At 38.4% G+C, this 15,058-nt stretch overlaps 5 protein-coding genes across 7 annotated transcripts; all 5 read left to right on the forward strand.

The window, feature by feature from the left end:
- Positions 1–1,068: 1,068 nt before the first annotated feature.
- LOC124340953 (transmembrane protein 245-like) lies at positions 1,069–4,460 on the forward strand. The gene is made up of 10 exons (XM_046793807.1): positions 1,069–1,196; positions 1,261–2,431; positions 2,505–2,633; positions 2,693–2,863; positions 2,920–3,082; positions 3,142–3,180; positions 3,239–3,423; positions 3,486–3,586; positions 3,668–3,798; positions 3,866–4,460. Exons 2-10 carry the CDS (start codon positions 1,271–1,273, stop codon positions 4,255–4,257), a joined length of 2,472 nt encoding a protein of 823 aa, XP_046649763.1. The 5' UTR covers positions 1,069–1,196; positions 1,261–1,270; the 3' UTR covers positions 4,258–4,460.
- Positions 4,461–4,893: 433 nt separating this feature from the next.
- On the forward strand, positions 4,894–7,400 carry LOC124341295 (cell division cycle protein 20 homolog). The gene is made up of 8 exons (XM_046794346.1): positions 4,894–5,028; positions 5,163–5,322; positions 5,438–5,765; positions 5,824–5,929; positions 5,999–6,375; positions 6,433–6,557; positions 6,621–6,870; positions 6,936–7,400. Coding segments are annotated over exons 1-8 (1,548 nt in total). The 5' UTR covers positions 4,894–5,027; the 3' UTR covers positions 7,137–7,400.
- A 146-nt stretch (positions 7,401–7,546) lies between these two features.
- LOC124341003 (ralA-binding protein 1-like) lies at positions 7,547–12,113 on the forward strand. 3 transcript variants are annotated; one of them, XM_046793887.1, is made up of 10 exons: positions 7,547–7,646; positions 8,296–8,799; positions 8,868–8,984; positions 10,072–10,216; positions 10,280–10,457; positions 10,531–10,661; positions 10,837–10,993; positions 11,055–11,665; positions 11,727–11,829; positions 11,905–12,113. In XM_046793887.1, exons 1-10 carry the CDS (start codon positions 7,613–7,615, stop codon positions 12,031–12,033), a joined length of 2,109 nt encoding a protein of 702 aa, XP_046649843.1. In that variant the 5' UTR covers positions 7,547–7,612; the 3' UTR covers positions 12,034–12,113. The 3 variants fall into 3 exon arrangements, with proteins under 3 accessions (XP_046649843.1, XP_046649834.1, XP_046649851.1); XM_046793878.1 differs by lacking the exon at positions 7,547–7,646 and adding an exon at positions 7,719–8,101; XM_046793895.1 differs by lacking the exon at positions 7,547–7,646 and adding an exon at positions 7,719–7,849.
- A 452-nt stretch (positions 12,114–12,565) lies between these two features.
- Positions 12,566–13,777, forward strand: LOC124342190 (40S ribosomal protein S27). Its single transcript, XM_046795156.1, has 4 exons — positions 12,566–12,698; positions 12,957–13,065; positions 13,429–13,539; positions 13,655–13,777. Exons 1-4 carry the CDS (start codon positions 12,693–12,695, stop codon positions 13,681–13,683), a joined length of 255 nt encoding a protein of 84 aa, XP_046651112.1. The 5' UTR covers positions 12,566–12,692; the 3' UTR covers positions 13,684–13,777.
- A 387-nt stretch (positions 13,778–14,164) lies between these two features.
- LOC124342099 (AP-3 complex subunit sigma-2-like) lies at positions 14,165–15,013 on the forward strand. Its single transcript, XM_046795072.1, has 4 exons — positions 14,165–14,282; positions 14,343–14,434; positions 14,487–14,670; positions 14,730–15,013. Exons 1-4 carry the CDS (start codon positions 14,214–14,216, stop codon positions 14,952–14,954), a joined length of 570 nt encoding a protein of 189 aa, XP_046651028.1. The 5' UTR covers positions 14,165–14,213; the 3' UTR covers positions 14,955–15,013.
- The last annotated feature ends 45 nt before the right edge of the window (positions 15,014–15,058 follow it).

Raw genomic sequence — 15,058 nt, forward strand, 5'->3', positions numbered from 1 at the left:
AGGATGTAATTAACAATGCTGATGGGTGATGGATTGGTTAAATTTTTATCGCCGCTTTGCCCAAAAAAGGGGGAAATTCGAATCGGCAATTTGGGTCTCGTGATGTATTTATTTGATTCCTTCAGTCGAACGAACGGGGGGGGGGGGGTCATTCAACCACAAATTGGATGCAACTGACAGGTTTATATTCCCGCGACTATGCGAATAGGTAATGTATAGGCCGATGCGCTTTTGTTGCCAGTCCCAGCCGACCGAAAAGGAGCAACAAAGCAGGACGACGAGGGGTCCCCATTACGTATGCAAGAGTACCATTAACTTGGCTTTCCGCTGACTCAATATTTTCACAAACAAAAGAAACTTTAACAAAATGTGGATATTTGCGCAAAGGTTTCGGCGCAAAGAATTTCGAATGCCAAAAAGAATTTGTTTCTTGTTTCAAATGTAAATCTAATCGATAATTTTCTTTTGGGTAACTTGCAACGACGACGACGAGTTCTTCTCACATATTCATTGATTCTTGTTATATCCGTCATTAGCCTTACCCCTATGGTAAACTATGCTTATTAGGTTTCTTTCTCCCCCCCCTTGGAGTTTACACTTCTTCACTCTTCGTGTTGCTGACGTGTCACTCTCGAAGGTCACTGTGTGACTGCATATGCTGTGTTTTAGTCACCATACAGTCTGTTTGCATTAATACGTCCTCCGCCGCTACTTAAATTACATTGGAAACTTAACCTTGTATTGAAGTGTCGTCTCAAATAAAATTTCGCGTCAGCAGCACGCACGCACAAACAGAAACTTGAACAGAAACACATATTCTTGGTCTGTTCCTTCACTTCCTTGTTCTCCTTTGTAATTTTTACTTCATTTTGATAATTATTCTTCGCAAAATGAAAACTGTGATATTTGTATCATCTAAAGATTAGTCGTGTAAATACAAAAAAAACATGATAAAAAAAATTGACAACAAATAAATATTACAATTTGCAATTTTTAAAAAACAAAAATCTATGTATATTTTAAATAAACACATTTGGCAACCCCGTGAGATTTCAAATAAAAACACTAGCTGACGAAATTTTACGTCAATACAAGTCAATCGCCATGAACTTGAAAGCTACTATCAAAAGTTCGATTTTTGCGAACTTTTTGTCGATCTGATTGTTGTCAGTCATTAAACTGTGCAGGGGAATTACGTAAGTACCCAGTGTAGTGAATGATATTCCATAAAACTTGAAATTTATCGAACGTTTGTTAAAGGTTAGCGAAGATGAATACTCCCGATCTTCGATCGCCCTTCGTGGAGCGTGTGATCAGTTTACTTCCCAGAGGACATGAAGAGGCCATGAAACAGGCATTTTACAATGTTGCGGCAATCTTCTTGTTCATCATGATGGCCGGCGCAACTATGGCGGTTTACTTTATCTTGGAGCCATTTGTTAAACCGCTATTGTGGGCTATTCTAGTTGGTTCAGTCTTGCATCCTATCAAACAGAAGTCAGCTGTCGCTACCTGCAACTGGTTATCTCAGTTGCAGGAAGAAAATACTCTTCTCATTTTTGGGTTCCTTTCAGTTCCTTTGCAAGTTGTTAACATGAGTGCTGAATGGATGGGAAACACTTTAATCAACAATTTGAAATCAATTCTCATACTCACTGTCAGCTTCCCTTTAGTCCATTTTTTTAATCAGTACTATTCGTTTTCTGACTTTGTCTATGTGTATGAGCATGTGGCTACTGCTTTTCAGCATATATCTGTCTCGACTGAAAGTCTTTTCCAACCAGTTGTAGCAACATGTTTCTTTGGATTAGTTGGAATGTTTATCACTGTAATTGGACATCAAAGACGTGACATCTCTGTCATGACAGGCTGGGTGCTATTCTTCATCTTTGTTTTGATCTCTCTTGGCTCTTGGAGTATTGTTGTAGTAGTTCCCTTATTGTGTTTAATCACTGTGGCTTTTGCCATTCACTGGGGTTGGCTTGTTGATGAAATTCCTAATACTTCCACCACTAGCAACAACAATCCTAGTAAACCTCTTGAAAATGACGAAATAGCCCTCAATGTCAGCACTCCGAAACTGCAAAACAGTCTGACTCGCTTAATGAAGAGCCACATCATCGCCTCTGCAATATCATCTCTAACTACCCCTACTGCCGTAGAAGACGCAACACTAAAGGCATCGTCTAGCAACCGTTACATACTCCGAGCCTTGTGGGCATGTCTCGCCGTTCAACTCTGGAGGCACATGTGGTTACTCCATTTCGTGCCAATACCACTTGTGTATTTCATCGTCAAAGCGTGGGGCTCGTATTTCAGTATCTGGAGTTTCCTTGCCTTCCACAAATCCAAACTCATCGATTACGTTTCACGATGTTTCACCGATCATAAAGATCAAGTTTTCCCTTTGCCACTTCAACGGATCTACAAGGTCAGTATTATACATATAAATGTTCGTCGAACCAGCCCGAAACTAATTATTTTATTTATTGAATTTCAATTAGGCAGTAGTTTACTTAGATCGGAAACTGATTGAACGACTAATTCACCAACTTGACGCAGTCGTGACGGTTTTCTTAATTTTCATTGTCGTTATACTCACCATTCTCGCATCTGTATTTGCTGCTGTTCAGGTACTGTACTTTTTAAAAAAAGCCCATTGTTTCACAACGCCAAATGTTTATCTATTTAGATATACGGCGAGAGCGTTCATTTGTTACGATTCGGAACGAGTCTGGCAAATCAAACTCTGAATAATCCAGATGCGCAACAGTGGCTTCCGCAAGGCATCGATAAGATGATCGATCTGGGATCTGTGGTTGATAACGCTTACTCTTACGGGAAAACGGGAATCGCTACACTGGTACGCCAACAAATTTGTTAAAACTTGATCAATTAAAAGATTCAACTCTTCGTCAGGTCATGAACAGTATCAACGAGAAGGATCCTGCTCGGGCAGCACAAATTGAAAAGATAATATCCGAAGCGTTAGATCGGGTGCAAAGGGCGTGGCTAACTCAAGGAGAATCGACGCCAATTACAAAATTGTCTTCAGCTTCAATCGATAACAATTTCCACTCAAGTATTTTGTTAACAGTATCACACAAATAAGGCTTTTTCTTGATTATTCATTTATCGTAGATGCAACAAAACCTCCATTATTTCGACGATTATCTCAAGGTAAATTTCAATTTAAAATTTTAATGCTTAATTGATTTTTACCATATTCTTTTTCTAGATTTTCTGAACGTAACAGTGTTAGTAAATTATGGAAGGGAAAACATTGGTTCAATATTTTCGATTCTCGATTCAATCTGGACTATTCTTAAGGGCAATTTAAGTCTTGTCTTTAAGTCTACTACTGCCATCTTGTCAGTCTTGATGGGCGGTGGAACTGCTATTTTAAACTTCTTCGTTAACGGGGTAAACATATTTCACAATTAATTATTCCTTACTTTTTACGATGTGGTATTGTTGTTGTTTAGGTAGTTTTCTTGACTGCACTCTACTATTTACTAGTTGCCAGCGATTCGCAATACAAACCTATACAGATGGTCAGTTTCTTGAGTCCTGGAGGAGGCAATACGTACGTGACAGAAATCATCTACATTTCATTTCGCTTATTTTTGTTTGATCTAACTTCGTAATTTACTTAACAAAACAACAGACTAGGCACTGCAATGGAAGAAGCTATCACTACAGTTTGTATGGCTTCCCTTAAACTGGCCGCTTTTTACGGTTTGTGGACATGGCTGATTCATACCATTTTTGGCGTAAATTTTGTGGTTATCCCAGTTGGTAAGTGGCATTTATATTTTGGCCTGCTTTTTCCTTTTACTGACTATTGAAATTCTCTTGCTTTCAGCTTTGGCTGCTCTTTTGGGAGCTGTGCCGTTCCTTGGCACCTACTGGGCTGCCCTTCCAGCCGCATTGGATCTTTGGCTGGCCCAAAGCCGTGGAGTTGAAGCCCTACTACTAATCTTTTTCCAATTTGCACCGACGTTACTAGTTGATGCTTCCTTCTATGCTGAAATCAAGGGTGGCGGACATCCTTATCTAACAGGCTTAGCAGTAGCAGGTGGCATATTTTGGTTAGGTTTTGAGGGAGCAATAATAGGACCTCTCCTTCTCTGTGTCCTACTTGTTGCTGTCAGCATGTACTCTTCTCTCGTCACGGAAAGTCAAACCACTGCCGTCACCGGAAGTAATGCTCGGTGGTTCCACCGCCGTTTACTGAGGACAGACACCGTTGGTTAATTTCTAAAAAGAAAAAAAAAAGTATTTAAAAATGGAATGCAACTTTACACCCACCTTTGTTAGTCATCATCCGTCAATTTTGTTCGTGTAAATTTCAAACATAACGTAAAAATTGGTTTTAGTTGTGGTAAAATTGTTACATGATGTGATAAAATATAATTCCGGACAATATTTATTTCCAGAATAAATTTTGTTGTTCTCCACCTCAGTCATATTTAATGGTTTGAGTCTACTAAAACCATGGAATACGTATATATAACGTAAGAAAAGCCCAACGTTCATGGCATCCATTGAATGAATGAATGAATGAATGAACAGAAAAAAACAACAACATTAAATTGGCAGTTTTCAAAAATTGAAATACAAAGTTATCTACTTATCTATCATCTTCCCGCCATTACCTCCTCATGTGCCTCTATCGGAAATTACTGGCACTACAACTACATAGTTGCATTTTTATATTTGATACGGTTATATGCCGTTATGTTTTTAAATTTTTTAATGATTTTTTAGATCCTAATACAAAAATAATTAATTTTAATTTTAAAATTTTCATAACTTCTGTTATAAAACACTAAATGACTAAAATCGCATTGTTAATTATGTTGCTCTTTACGTCCGAATTGGCAACGCCGACCCTGTCCAGTTTGAAAATTTGTCCCTTTAAGATTTTAGATTTCTCGTCGAGCTTAACAACCGTTTGGACCTCCATTTACGACTAGCATTTGTCCATGCACTTTCCAGTTACTCTATGATATACATACCTGACTAGTAAGTATAACTTTTTATTTCTTTGTAGTAAAAGAGTGATTGTCTTAACAGTTTATCTACCGACACTATTTAATGATAAGATTGTAGAACAAAGATCGATTGTTTCTAACTGACTTTTGCACGCCTTCTTTCAGTGGCTCAGTTCTCAATTGAAAACAGATTACGAGCAATCACGATGAATTTAAGTGAAGTAAATTTGATGTCCAACAAGAAAGAGAATCACCATTCTTCAGCCAAACATGACCAATCAGCCAAATTAGGCAAATCTCTGTGTAATGGCAGCATCAATATGAGGTAATGTCATAGACCTTGTAGTCTATGGTAATGTGTTCCACCTGTCTTTTCTTTGTTTGCCTTTGTGTGTTGCATATTTTACTGACAAATCTTGGTTTGTTTTTTTCAAATATAGTTTGAACTGTTCCACAAACTCTCAAAGTGTGTTGGCGAAAACCCCCAAAAGAACAGAAACTTCTTTCAGCAACAACAAGACACCCAAAATGACTCAAGGACCCACATTAGGGAAGCCCAACAGTTGGAAGAGCCCTGCTGTAGGTGGTGGTGCTTGCCGGAAAGCTCAGAACATACTTGGTGACCGAATGGTGCCCTCCAGAAGCACCACTGACTTTGAGGCTGCTCATCACAAAATGACTTCAGAAGAATCTTCTGGTGATCGTGTTCTTTCTTACCAAACCGTTCAAATTCCAAAGCCTCAGGAGGCCTACATCAATCATCAGAAGGTATTTTCAGCAATTCATGTTACAGCTGACCATTACTTACTTCTATGGTTATTTACAGGCTCTTTACTCTGCCACTGCATCTGCACAAAAGAAGCCTTCCAACCGGTTCATTCCTAACACTGCTGACCGCGTTCTTGACGCACCAGCAATGATGAACGATTATTGTAAGTTTTCATAGTATTCTTTCTCACAGTTTTTTTATTATTCATGCATTTTTTTTTCTTTCTATATAGATCTGAATCTTTTGGATTGGTCCCAAACTAATTTTATTAGCGTCGCATTAGACAAACAAGTCTATCTTTGGAACGCCGCTTCAGGGGATATCCAAGAACTGATGGAGTGTGAAGGTGAAGATAACTACATATCCTCAGTACAGTTTACCCAAGACGGAAGCTACCTGGCGATCGGCCTCAACACCGGCAGTGTCGAATTATGGGACATCCAACAACAAAGAAGATTGCGTACAATGGCTGGTCACGCTGCACGTATTGGCGTCCTAGCGTGGAACGAACACGTCCTGTCGAGCGGTTCACGAAGTGGTCTTATTTTCCACCACGACGTACGAATTCCACAGCATTTAGTTGCATCTCTGGAAGGACACACTCAAGAGGTACATCAGTTTCAATCGTTTGTTTTAATTTTCTAAATCTTAATTTAATATCGAAAGGTATGTTCACTAAAATGGTCTGGAGACCACAGATATCTCGCTAGCGGTGGAAACGACAACCTCGTCCATATCTGGGAGGGAACAACTGGTCAAACCACTAGAAACACTCCTGTTCATGTGTTCAAGTATGTTAAGTTCGTATTTTAAGTTTAATTCTTATCAAAATTTGTTAAATTTTTCCTCTGCAGTCAACACCAAGCTGCCGTTAAAGGAATGGCGTGGTGTCCGTGGCAAAACAGGCTACTGGCTACTGGCGGTGGCAGCAACGATCGCTCTATCAAGCTCTGGAACATGAACGTCGGTGAATGTGTTGACACCATTGACACGAAAAGTCAAGTTTCTGGCATCTTTTGGAATACGGAATACCAGGAAATTATTTCAGCTCATGGATTCCCAAATCACACTTTGCAAATCTGGAAATATCCTACCAAGGCCAAGGTGTGTAGTTTTTGTTTTGATTTTCTTTTATGGCTCACTCCTCTGACGATCCTCTTTTGTAATAGGTTGCAGAATTGACCGGCCATGATGAGCGTATCCTTCATCTGGCCATGTCACCTGGCGAGACGGCTGTAATGAGCGCCGGAGCTGATGAAACCCTGCGACTGTGGAATTGTTTTCAGACTGACCCGAACAAAAAGAAAGGAACAGCTGGCCGTAGAAATGAGCCTAGGTCTGCTCTTGACGCCATGTCCAATTTCCGATGACTTACTTAAGACGACGCTTTTATTATGCGAATTCTTGATTCACTCAAATTACTTGGTTTTTAACTCTCAACCACGATAATATATCAATTAGACGAGAATCTTTGACAGTTCCCTGCCAAATGAATCAAATTTGTGTCTTTTAACGCTCAATTTTATGGTTTTAGTGTTTTTAATGATAAGATTTTTGTCCTAATTGTAATTTTATAGCCACTCAAACAGAGTTTGAATTTGAAATGAATACACCCACCAAATTCCTTCTTAAAATTTAAAGTTTTCAATTTATTGGTTGTAATCTCTAATGTCACGAGATTCAAGAACGTGACCAACGTGTCATGAAAATTTTATGAGACGAACAGCCCGAAACCCGATATTGTGCAAAACTTGGTTGTTTAGTTGGAAAAGTAAATTTCTATAAGTTACTTAGAAAGTTAGAAGTTTTCAGTTTACTTCATTTCTATAACATTTATTTAACATTCATGTGTGGAACAAACGACTACTACGATGACGACGGTAAGTTAAAAGGAAGCGGTTTTTTTTTTGTATCGCAACCTATGGTAAATATCGATTGGTTCAGCATAACGATACGTAATAGAATACCAAGTCAAAATCGTCTTCAAAGTGACAGAAAGTAAATAATAAACTACGTAAATATTGTTTGCTTTTTTACACAGCAGTACCTTAAAGCAGCTTCGTCGTGTGTGCTTAATATTTTGGTACTTGAAAAAGGGATATTGTATTTTGATTATGATGATTATGTGATGCTGTCTTATTATTTGCAATCGCGTGAAAGTAACTGACATTCATATCGGTGCAGGCAGTATATTTGTGAAAAATTGGTTGAGGTTTGGTTAATTATTTTAACTCAGCTATGGAGATCAATTTGGGTGCAGATACTTCTGGTTTGTACACATTGGAAACAGTTACAGGGGAAGGTGATTCAAGTAAGGAGAGTGGAGATAGTGACCGTGAGTAGCTGAATGCAGGCTAAACATATGCTTTTATATTTTTTTCCTACACTTATTTGCATGAACAAGGAAAACATTTAAAAGAAAAACCTGCATGACTTAATCTCTCCTTCCTGCTCTTTCTTGTCTTGGTTTTTGGTGGTCAATCATTTCGTTAGAACTTGCCCCTGATTGTTGTGTAATGTGTTCAACAGGTGATTTTGAAGAGAAACCTGGTAAATTCAAGGAAGGTAAACTTGGAGCCAAAAAGAAAGATAAAGAAGACAAAGAAAAAGACAAGAAAAAGGATAAAGATAAAGGTTACGCAGCTTTGGATGGAGAAAGTTCACCAGAAGAATCAGAAATGGAAGTGAAGAGTCCCTTCAAAGGGAAAAAACGTTCGTTCAAGTTTTCCAGTCGAAAAGAAAAGAAGAGCAAAGAGGATGAGAAAGAAAAGAAAAAGGACAAAGATCGAAAATTGTCCAAGGAAAGTGACGTTTCTCCAAAAGAATTAAGAGATGAAACCAGCAAACAAGACAAATCTGACAAGAAGAAAGAAAAAAAAGAAAAAGAGAAAGAAAAAGAAAAAGAGACAAAAGTCAAAGAGAAAGAAACTAAGGTGAAGGATAAAGAAAAGGATGCAAAAGGCAAAGATATAAAAAACAAACTGAAAATCAAAGACAAGATTAAGAAAATCAAGCCTCACACTTCCCTTGAAGGTAATATATTTTATTTTTTATTATTGTTATTTTCAGTTACAATTCTAATATGAACATTTTTTTTACAGATGATTTGCCTGTTTTTGGCGTGCCTTTAGAGCTAGCCGTTCAAAGAAGTCGTTGTCATGATGGTATAGATTTACCTGTTGTAGTTCGTTGTTGTATCGACTATATCGAAGAGCACGGTAAATAATTGTATCCAATTGGCATGTCGATGTTAGACCTCCCTACTCTATCCCCCAGCTCACCCCGGATAGTGGCCACCCCGAGATAATGTCCCCCCAGATATGAGTCCCCCCTTGATTGTATCCCCCCCTAAGATGTCCCCCCCCATGAAATGTGGAGGGGTGGTTACTATCGTGTGGAAGTCACGATAGTAGCCCCCCCCCCCATAGTTCGTTCACGCAAAGGGGGGGACAGAATCCGAGCCGTAAAGGACACTAGCCCCCCCCCCCAAAAAAAAAAAAATCGTCTTGTGATTTGTGTTCCACGGCCTAGCCTGCTATAAATAATCATTCGGCGACTTCCCGTTTTTAACTGTGCCTGCTGCCCCACCTCTACTCCATCACACGCTCTGGACTGTACAAGAAAAGTTAAAGTGATAATTAAACGGAAATTTTTCCCAAATCGCCTAGTTTTTCATCGATATTTCGCAATCTTACTCTTGGAATTGACTTGCCACTCTTCTTCGCTACTTTGAAATTGTTCTGTGAAGGTGAAGATTTTACTTTTCCTTACATGGAACAATTGTAAACAAACAGCTGAAATATCGATGAAAAACTAGCTAGGCGATTTGGGAAACATTTCCGTTTAATTATCACTTTAAATTTTCTTGTACAGTCCAGAGCGTGTGATGGAGTAGAGGTGGGGCAGCAGGCACAGTTAAAAACGGGAAGTCGCCGAATGATTATTTATAGCAGGCTAGGCCGTGGAACACAAATCACAAGACGATTTTTTTTTTTTGGGGGGGGGGGGGGGCTAGTGTCCTTTACGGCTCGGATTCTGTCCCCCCCTTTGCGTGAACGAACTATGGGGGGGGGGGGCTACTATCGTGACTTCCACACGATAGTAACCACCCCTCCACATTTCATGGGGGGGACATCTTAGGGGGGGATACAATCAAGGGGGGACTCATATCTGGGGGGACATTATCTCGGGGTGGCCACTATCCGGGGTGAGCTGGGGGATAGAGTAGGGAGGTCTAACATCGCATTACCTATCCAATTAACTCCCAAAAAATAAAAATAAAACTTGGTTTCATATTCGATCTAGGGTTGCAGCAAGAAGGAATTTTCCGTAGTTCCGGCCTCAAGACCCGTGTAGTTGAAATGCGACGTGCGTACAACAACAGAGAAAATGTTTTGTTAAAAGACGTCGATCCTCCAATTATAGCAAGTCTTTTGAAGCAGTATTTACGGTACATAATGAAAAATATTCCCCTTTATTTCATATGCAGTAACACTGTGGATTCTGTTTCTAGGGAACTGCCCGATAATATTTTGACTAATGAACTTTTGTCTAAATTTGAAGATGCCTCTTCCATTAAAGATAGTCAACTGCAAGAAGAGACTTTTAGCGGTCTAATCCGGCAATTGCCAGTATACAATAAAACTTTGTTATCCTGGTTGATGGTGCTCATGGAACACGTTATAGAAAAGGTAGACAGATCATAAAGAAAGCAATATTTATTTTTTGTCGTTTGACGTCAATCTTGATATTTGCTGTTTCTAGGAGCGATTTAATAAGATGAACGTGCAAAATCTTAGCATCGTTCTGTGCCCAACGCTGAACTTGACTCACCGTGTCTTGGGGTGCCTTTTCGCATATAGTCGGTCACTTTTTGCAGGCACTCAGATAATAAAGTAATTCAACCGATTGACTTAAAGTTTCTATAAGAACTATCGTGTGTTAAATTTGTAGCCTTTCTCTTATTTATTGTGTGGTCTGTAGATAGGATGCAGCTCACAAAGGAAGTGGGCGGATCATCCGCTTGGTTTTTAAAGCCTTAGTTTGAAATTTTACACTTGTCAATTTTAGGTACATCCCACCTCTATCGGGCGTTGGGGTTAGTTTACCCGATGACTTGGAGGCTATGGCAACTGAGCTGAAGAAACAAGAATCCCTGTTGGCACAGATCCATGGCGAGATGAGTGTCGGTTCTGTGGCGAAACACCGTGAGGAACAGCTTTGGGAAGTAAGACTGCTCTCCCGTCTTGATGATAACTGAATTTAAAATAATTTTACTTGCTACTCAGGCACAACGAATCGTTACGCAACTCAAAAGACAATTAAAACACCAAGCACCGACTACTGTTACTTCTGCCCCTACTGCGTCCCAGAATGCGCCTACAGGAGCTGGAAAACCACAGGATTTGCAAGATGCAGGATCAAGCGGGCACGACGTTGAGTTACGACTGGAGCTGGCTCTTCCTACAAAGATATCTGCCGAAGAGGCCGCTCAGTTGGCTGAATCTGGAACTGCTGATCCTGAATCTTGCAACGAAAAGGACATTGTTGAGCAGGAACAGGATTCACAGAAATGTCAGACGCTTCATGTCGACGTTCACGAACAAGATTCTGATAGCATTCCAGAAGAGCCCTCGCCCGTAGAACCAACAGAAGTTTCTAATCATGTTACAGTCATTGAAATTAGTGGTCTTCCGACGGAATCAAATCTATCCGATAAAAATGGCGTGTGGAAGGCTGCAAAATTTGAAACACCGTTAACGACTGAACAAGAACTGGAGCTGCTCCTCATGATTGAAAATCATGAACGAGAAAAGATTATCGAAAAGCTCGCTGAAGCCATCGAGAAGGAGCGCAAGTCTGTGGAAAGACTACAGGAAATTCTAGCAGAAAATACAACGTAATTAAAGTCAATTCTATGTCAATTGTAATAAGATTAGAATGCTTGATTTTTGTTTCAGATCATGGAGTGACAGCTCTGAAGATGATGAAGGTCTTGATATAGGTGAAGAAGAACAAGAACAGCTTTTAGCTGAAGTGCTGCGTGAAAACCGTCAATTAGAGGTAGGTGTAGCTGTAGTGTAGATTTGTGTCTCCTAGTATAGTAAATTTTTCAATGATTTTGTTTTTAATTTATAGGAACAGAACATGTTGCTGCAAAATCAAATCGAAGAAGTGGGAGAGGCATGCTTAAAGTTTAGAGCTCAGCTGCGATTACGCGAGGAAAGGACAAAATTACTGACTGGTGGAAACGGAATTATCACTTAAATCTTTTCGCTGTATAATCAGTGAATTGTCACTTTTGTCCTATTGCTTGTCGTTTTTGTTCAAATAAATGCTTTTAAAAATTAACTTACCTTTCATTGTAAGCAACAAAAGTATTTATAAGGTGTGTTGAATGAAGTCAATTCCGAAAATTCCATAATCAGCTAGGGTTCAATTAAAAAAAAAAAGATGTTTACTATTTAAAGACGTTAAGACTTTTCACTTTTTGTCTTAAACTCCGATTAGTTCAATCATTCTTGATTCTTGAGTGCTGATATTGATAGATTTGCGTTTGTGCTTGCGATAAAAGTTGTTTCGATAAAAGAAAACACTACGCGCTATTTTTTAAAGTTGCTTTTAATAGACTGAAAAATTTGACGCCAGGTGGCACTTTTTGCATTGAAATTTTTTTTACAAATTTAACTGAAATACAATCGCAAAATAAAATAAGTTCATTTTACGATATTAATTAGTAGAAATATAATTAGCCAGTAAAGTAATTATTTATCACATTCCTAGAACCAAAATAATTTAGGTTTTGCATTGATTATCTGACATCTGGCACTCCAGCATCCTTGTGTAGCCATTGCCAAGCGTAGTGAAATAGACAATTTCACTTCTTTTCGTAAACGTGTTTAGCCGGCTGAGAGCTCCCTTACAAGATGCCCGTGAGTCCCTTTAATTTAAATATTTTCTGTGTTGTTTGACGATATCCTCGAATTGTTTTCACCTAATAGCTAATAAGTTTTGTACTTGCAATAAGTCTTCTTAAATTTTCTTTGTCGATCTCGTGTATTACTTCTTATTGGGCCATGTGCCCTCGCATGAGGCCCTATGGCGGCCATCTTTATATTGAAAAAAATGTCTTCCTGTGTACAGAAAAACATGATTTTTCGTCTCTTAATTGAGTTAATTTTTATTTTCAGCTCGCACGTGATTTGTTGCATCCTACTCCGGAAGAGGAGCGCAGGCGGCACAAGCTGAAGCGTTTGGTTCAACATCCCAACAGTTATTTCATGGATGTCAAGTGCCCTGGTAATTATAATCTGATATCTTAAAATTTCATGAAATCAATTTTGCCAGGCAACTACACCTGATCGGGGATTGTTTGAATGCACATATGATAGTCCAGCTTTTTCTCATATGAATTAGTTGGAAGAAAAAAAGTGCAACATTATTTGGAAATTCTTGGCAGAACTGAATGGATAAAATGACATAACAGTTTTGAGAAATTCGCACAAATGAATTCAATAGGCATTACTTATTGTAAAGGGAACTGATTAATTTGTAGTGGGTTAATCACAAAGTGAGCTGGAGCAGTCTAATTTTATATTTTTTATAGACATGGCTCAAACACCAATATATGATGTTTGTTGTGATACATTTCTTTGTTCCTAGGCTGTTACAAGATCACCACGGTTTTCTCCCATGCACAGACTGTTGTGGTGTGTGCTGGCTGCTCAGCAGTGTTGTGTCAACCAACTGGTGGACGAGCCAGGTTGACTGAAGGTAAATGATTCAACATAATAATAATCTTGATGTCTCTCCTGAAAGTAGCATTGTAGAATGTAAACAGAATTTATTTATTTTAATTGCAATACCAATCAAATTACTTTCTATTCAGGCTGCTCTTTCCGCAGGAAACAACATTGAAGAAATATGCAGTTTGGCCTGGCTGCACCTTATTGTACTTCATCTAAGATACCATTCATATGTAAAGAGTGAATACAAGTTGCATTGTCAAGGCCATTCTGAGTCCTTGTTTAACTGTATATTAAATATCAAGTTTATCTGCGCAAATAAGCCTTAACATGGCAAGTCTGTAAGGGGTATATCTTAAACCGCAGACGCGTTAGGACATGTCTGTGCTGCAATGCTAATATGACGTCTTATTGTGAAACAGACAAGTGACACGCGGTGGTTATGCCATCAGTTAAGGATAAAGTTAATGTATGAAAATTAACCTGCGAGTGCGAGTAATGTCTGACAATCCAATAAAATATTTTATCATGATTATGATTATGACATTGACATTTCTTCCTAACCATTTATTTATTTAAAATTTGGGAATCAAAGTTCTAAATCTGACCACAAGATGTCTAATTGTCGTTATTTGTTTCGTCTGTCTTGACAGATTGTGTGTGCTGGTACTTGTTTCATTCTTGAAATCTAATTCTTCGGAAATGATCAAAGCTATACTCGTGTTTAACAATCATGGAAAACCTCGTTTATCCAAATTCTACCAATATTTTGTAAGTTGAAAACGTTTAGGCGCTTTATACTATTGAAACTAACAAGTGAAGTTGTGACAGAATGAAGACATGCAACAGCAGATTGTTCGTGAAACTTTTCAGCTTGTTAGTAAGCGCGATGATAATGTCTGTAATTTCCTTGAAGGTGGAAGGTATGCTTAGTTATAATTTGTTATAAAAATAGTTTTTAATTCTGAATTTCAGTTTGATAGGAGGATCTGACTATAAATTGATCTATCGCCATTATGCTACTTTATATTTTGTGTTCTGTGTTGATTCCTCTGAATCTGAGTTAGGTATACTAGATCTCATTCAGGTATTTGTTGAAACCTTGGATCGCTGCTTTGAAAATGTTTGTGAACTGGATTTGATATTCCATGTGGATAAGGTACATTTATTTATTCTTTCACTTTTCATTTTATTTTCTACTATTTTGATATCTTCTAGGTTCATTACATCTTGAATGAGTTAGTCATGGGAGGAATGGTTTTGGAGACCAACATGTCTGAAATTTTAAGTCGGATAGAGGATCAAAATAAACTAGAAAAATCAGAAGCAGGGCTTATTAGCCTCAAGAATGTGAATCTTCCTAATTTACCCAACATTCCTCAGCAGATAAAAGATATTAAACTTCCAGATCTACCTCAAGCTATCAAAGACTTAAAGTTCTAATGAAATGGCTCTCAATTCTAAATAATTTTTGCTGTATTCAAATACACCATACGTTTAAATTATGCTGTTATTATTATTTTATATCTTTTTCAAATTCGTATGTT

Source organism: Daphnia pulicaria, chromosome 1 (assembly GCF_021234035.1).
Source record: "Daphnia pulicaria isolate SC F1-1A chromosome 1, SC_F0-13Bv2, whole genome shotgun sequence".
In the NCBI taxonomy this organism is placed as follows: Eukaryota; Metazoa; Arthropoda; class Branchiopoda; order Diplostraca; family Daphniidae; genus Daphnia; species Daphnia pulicaria.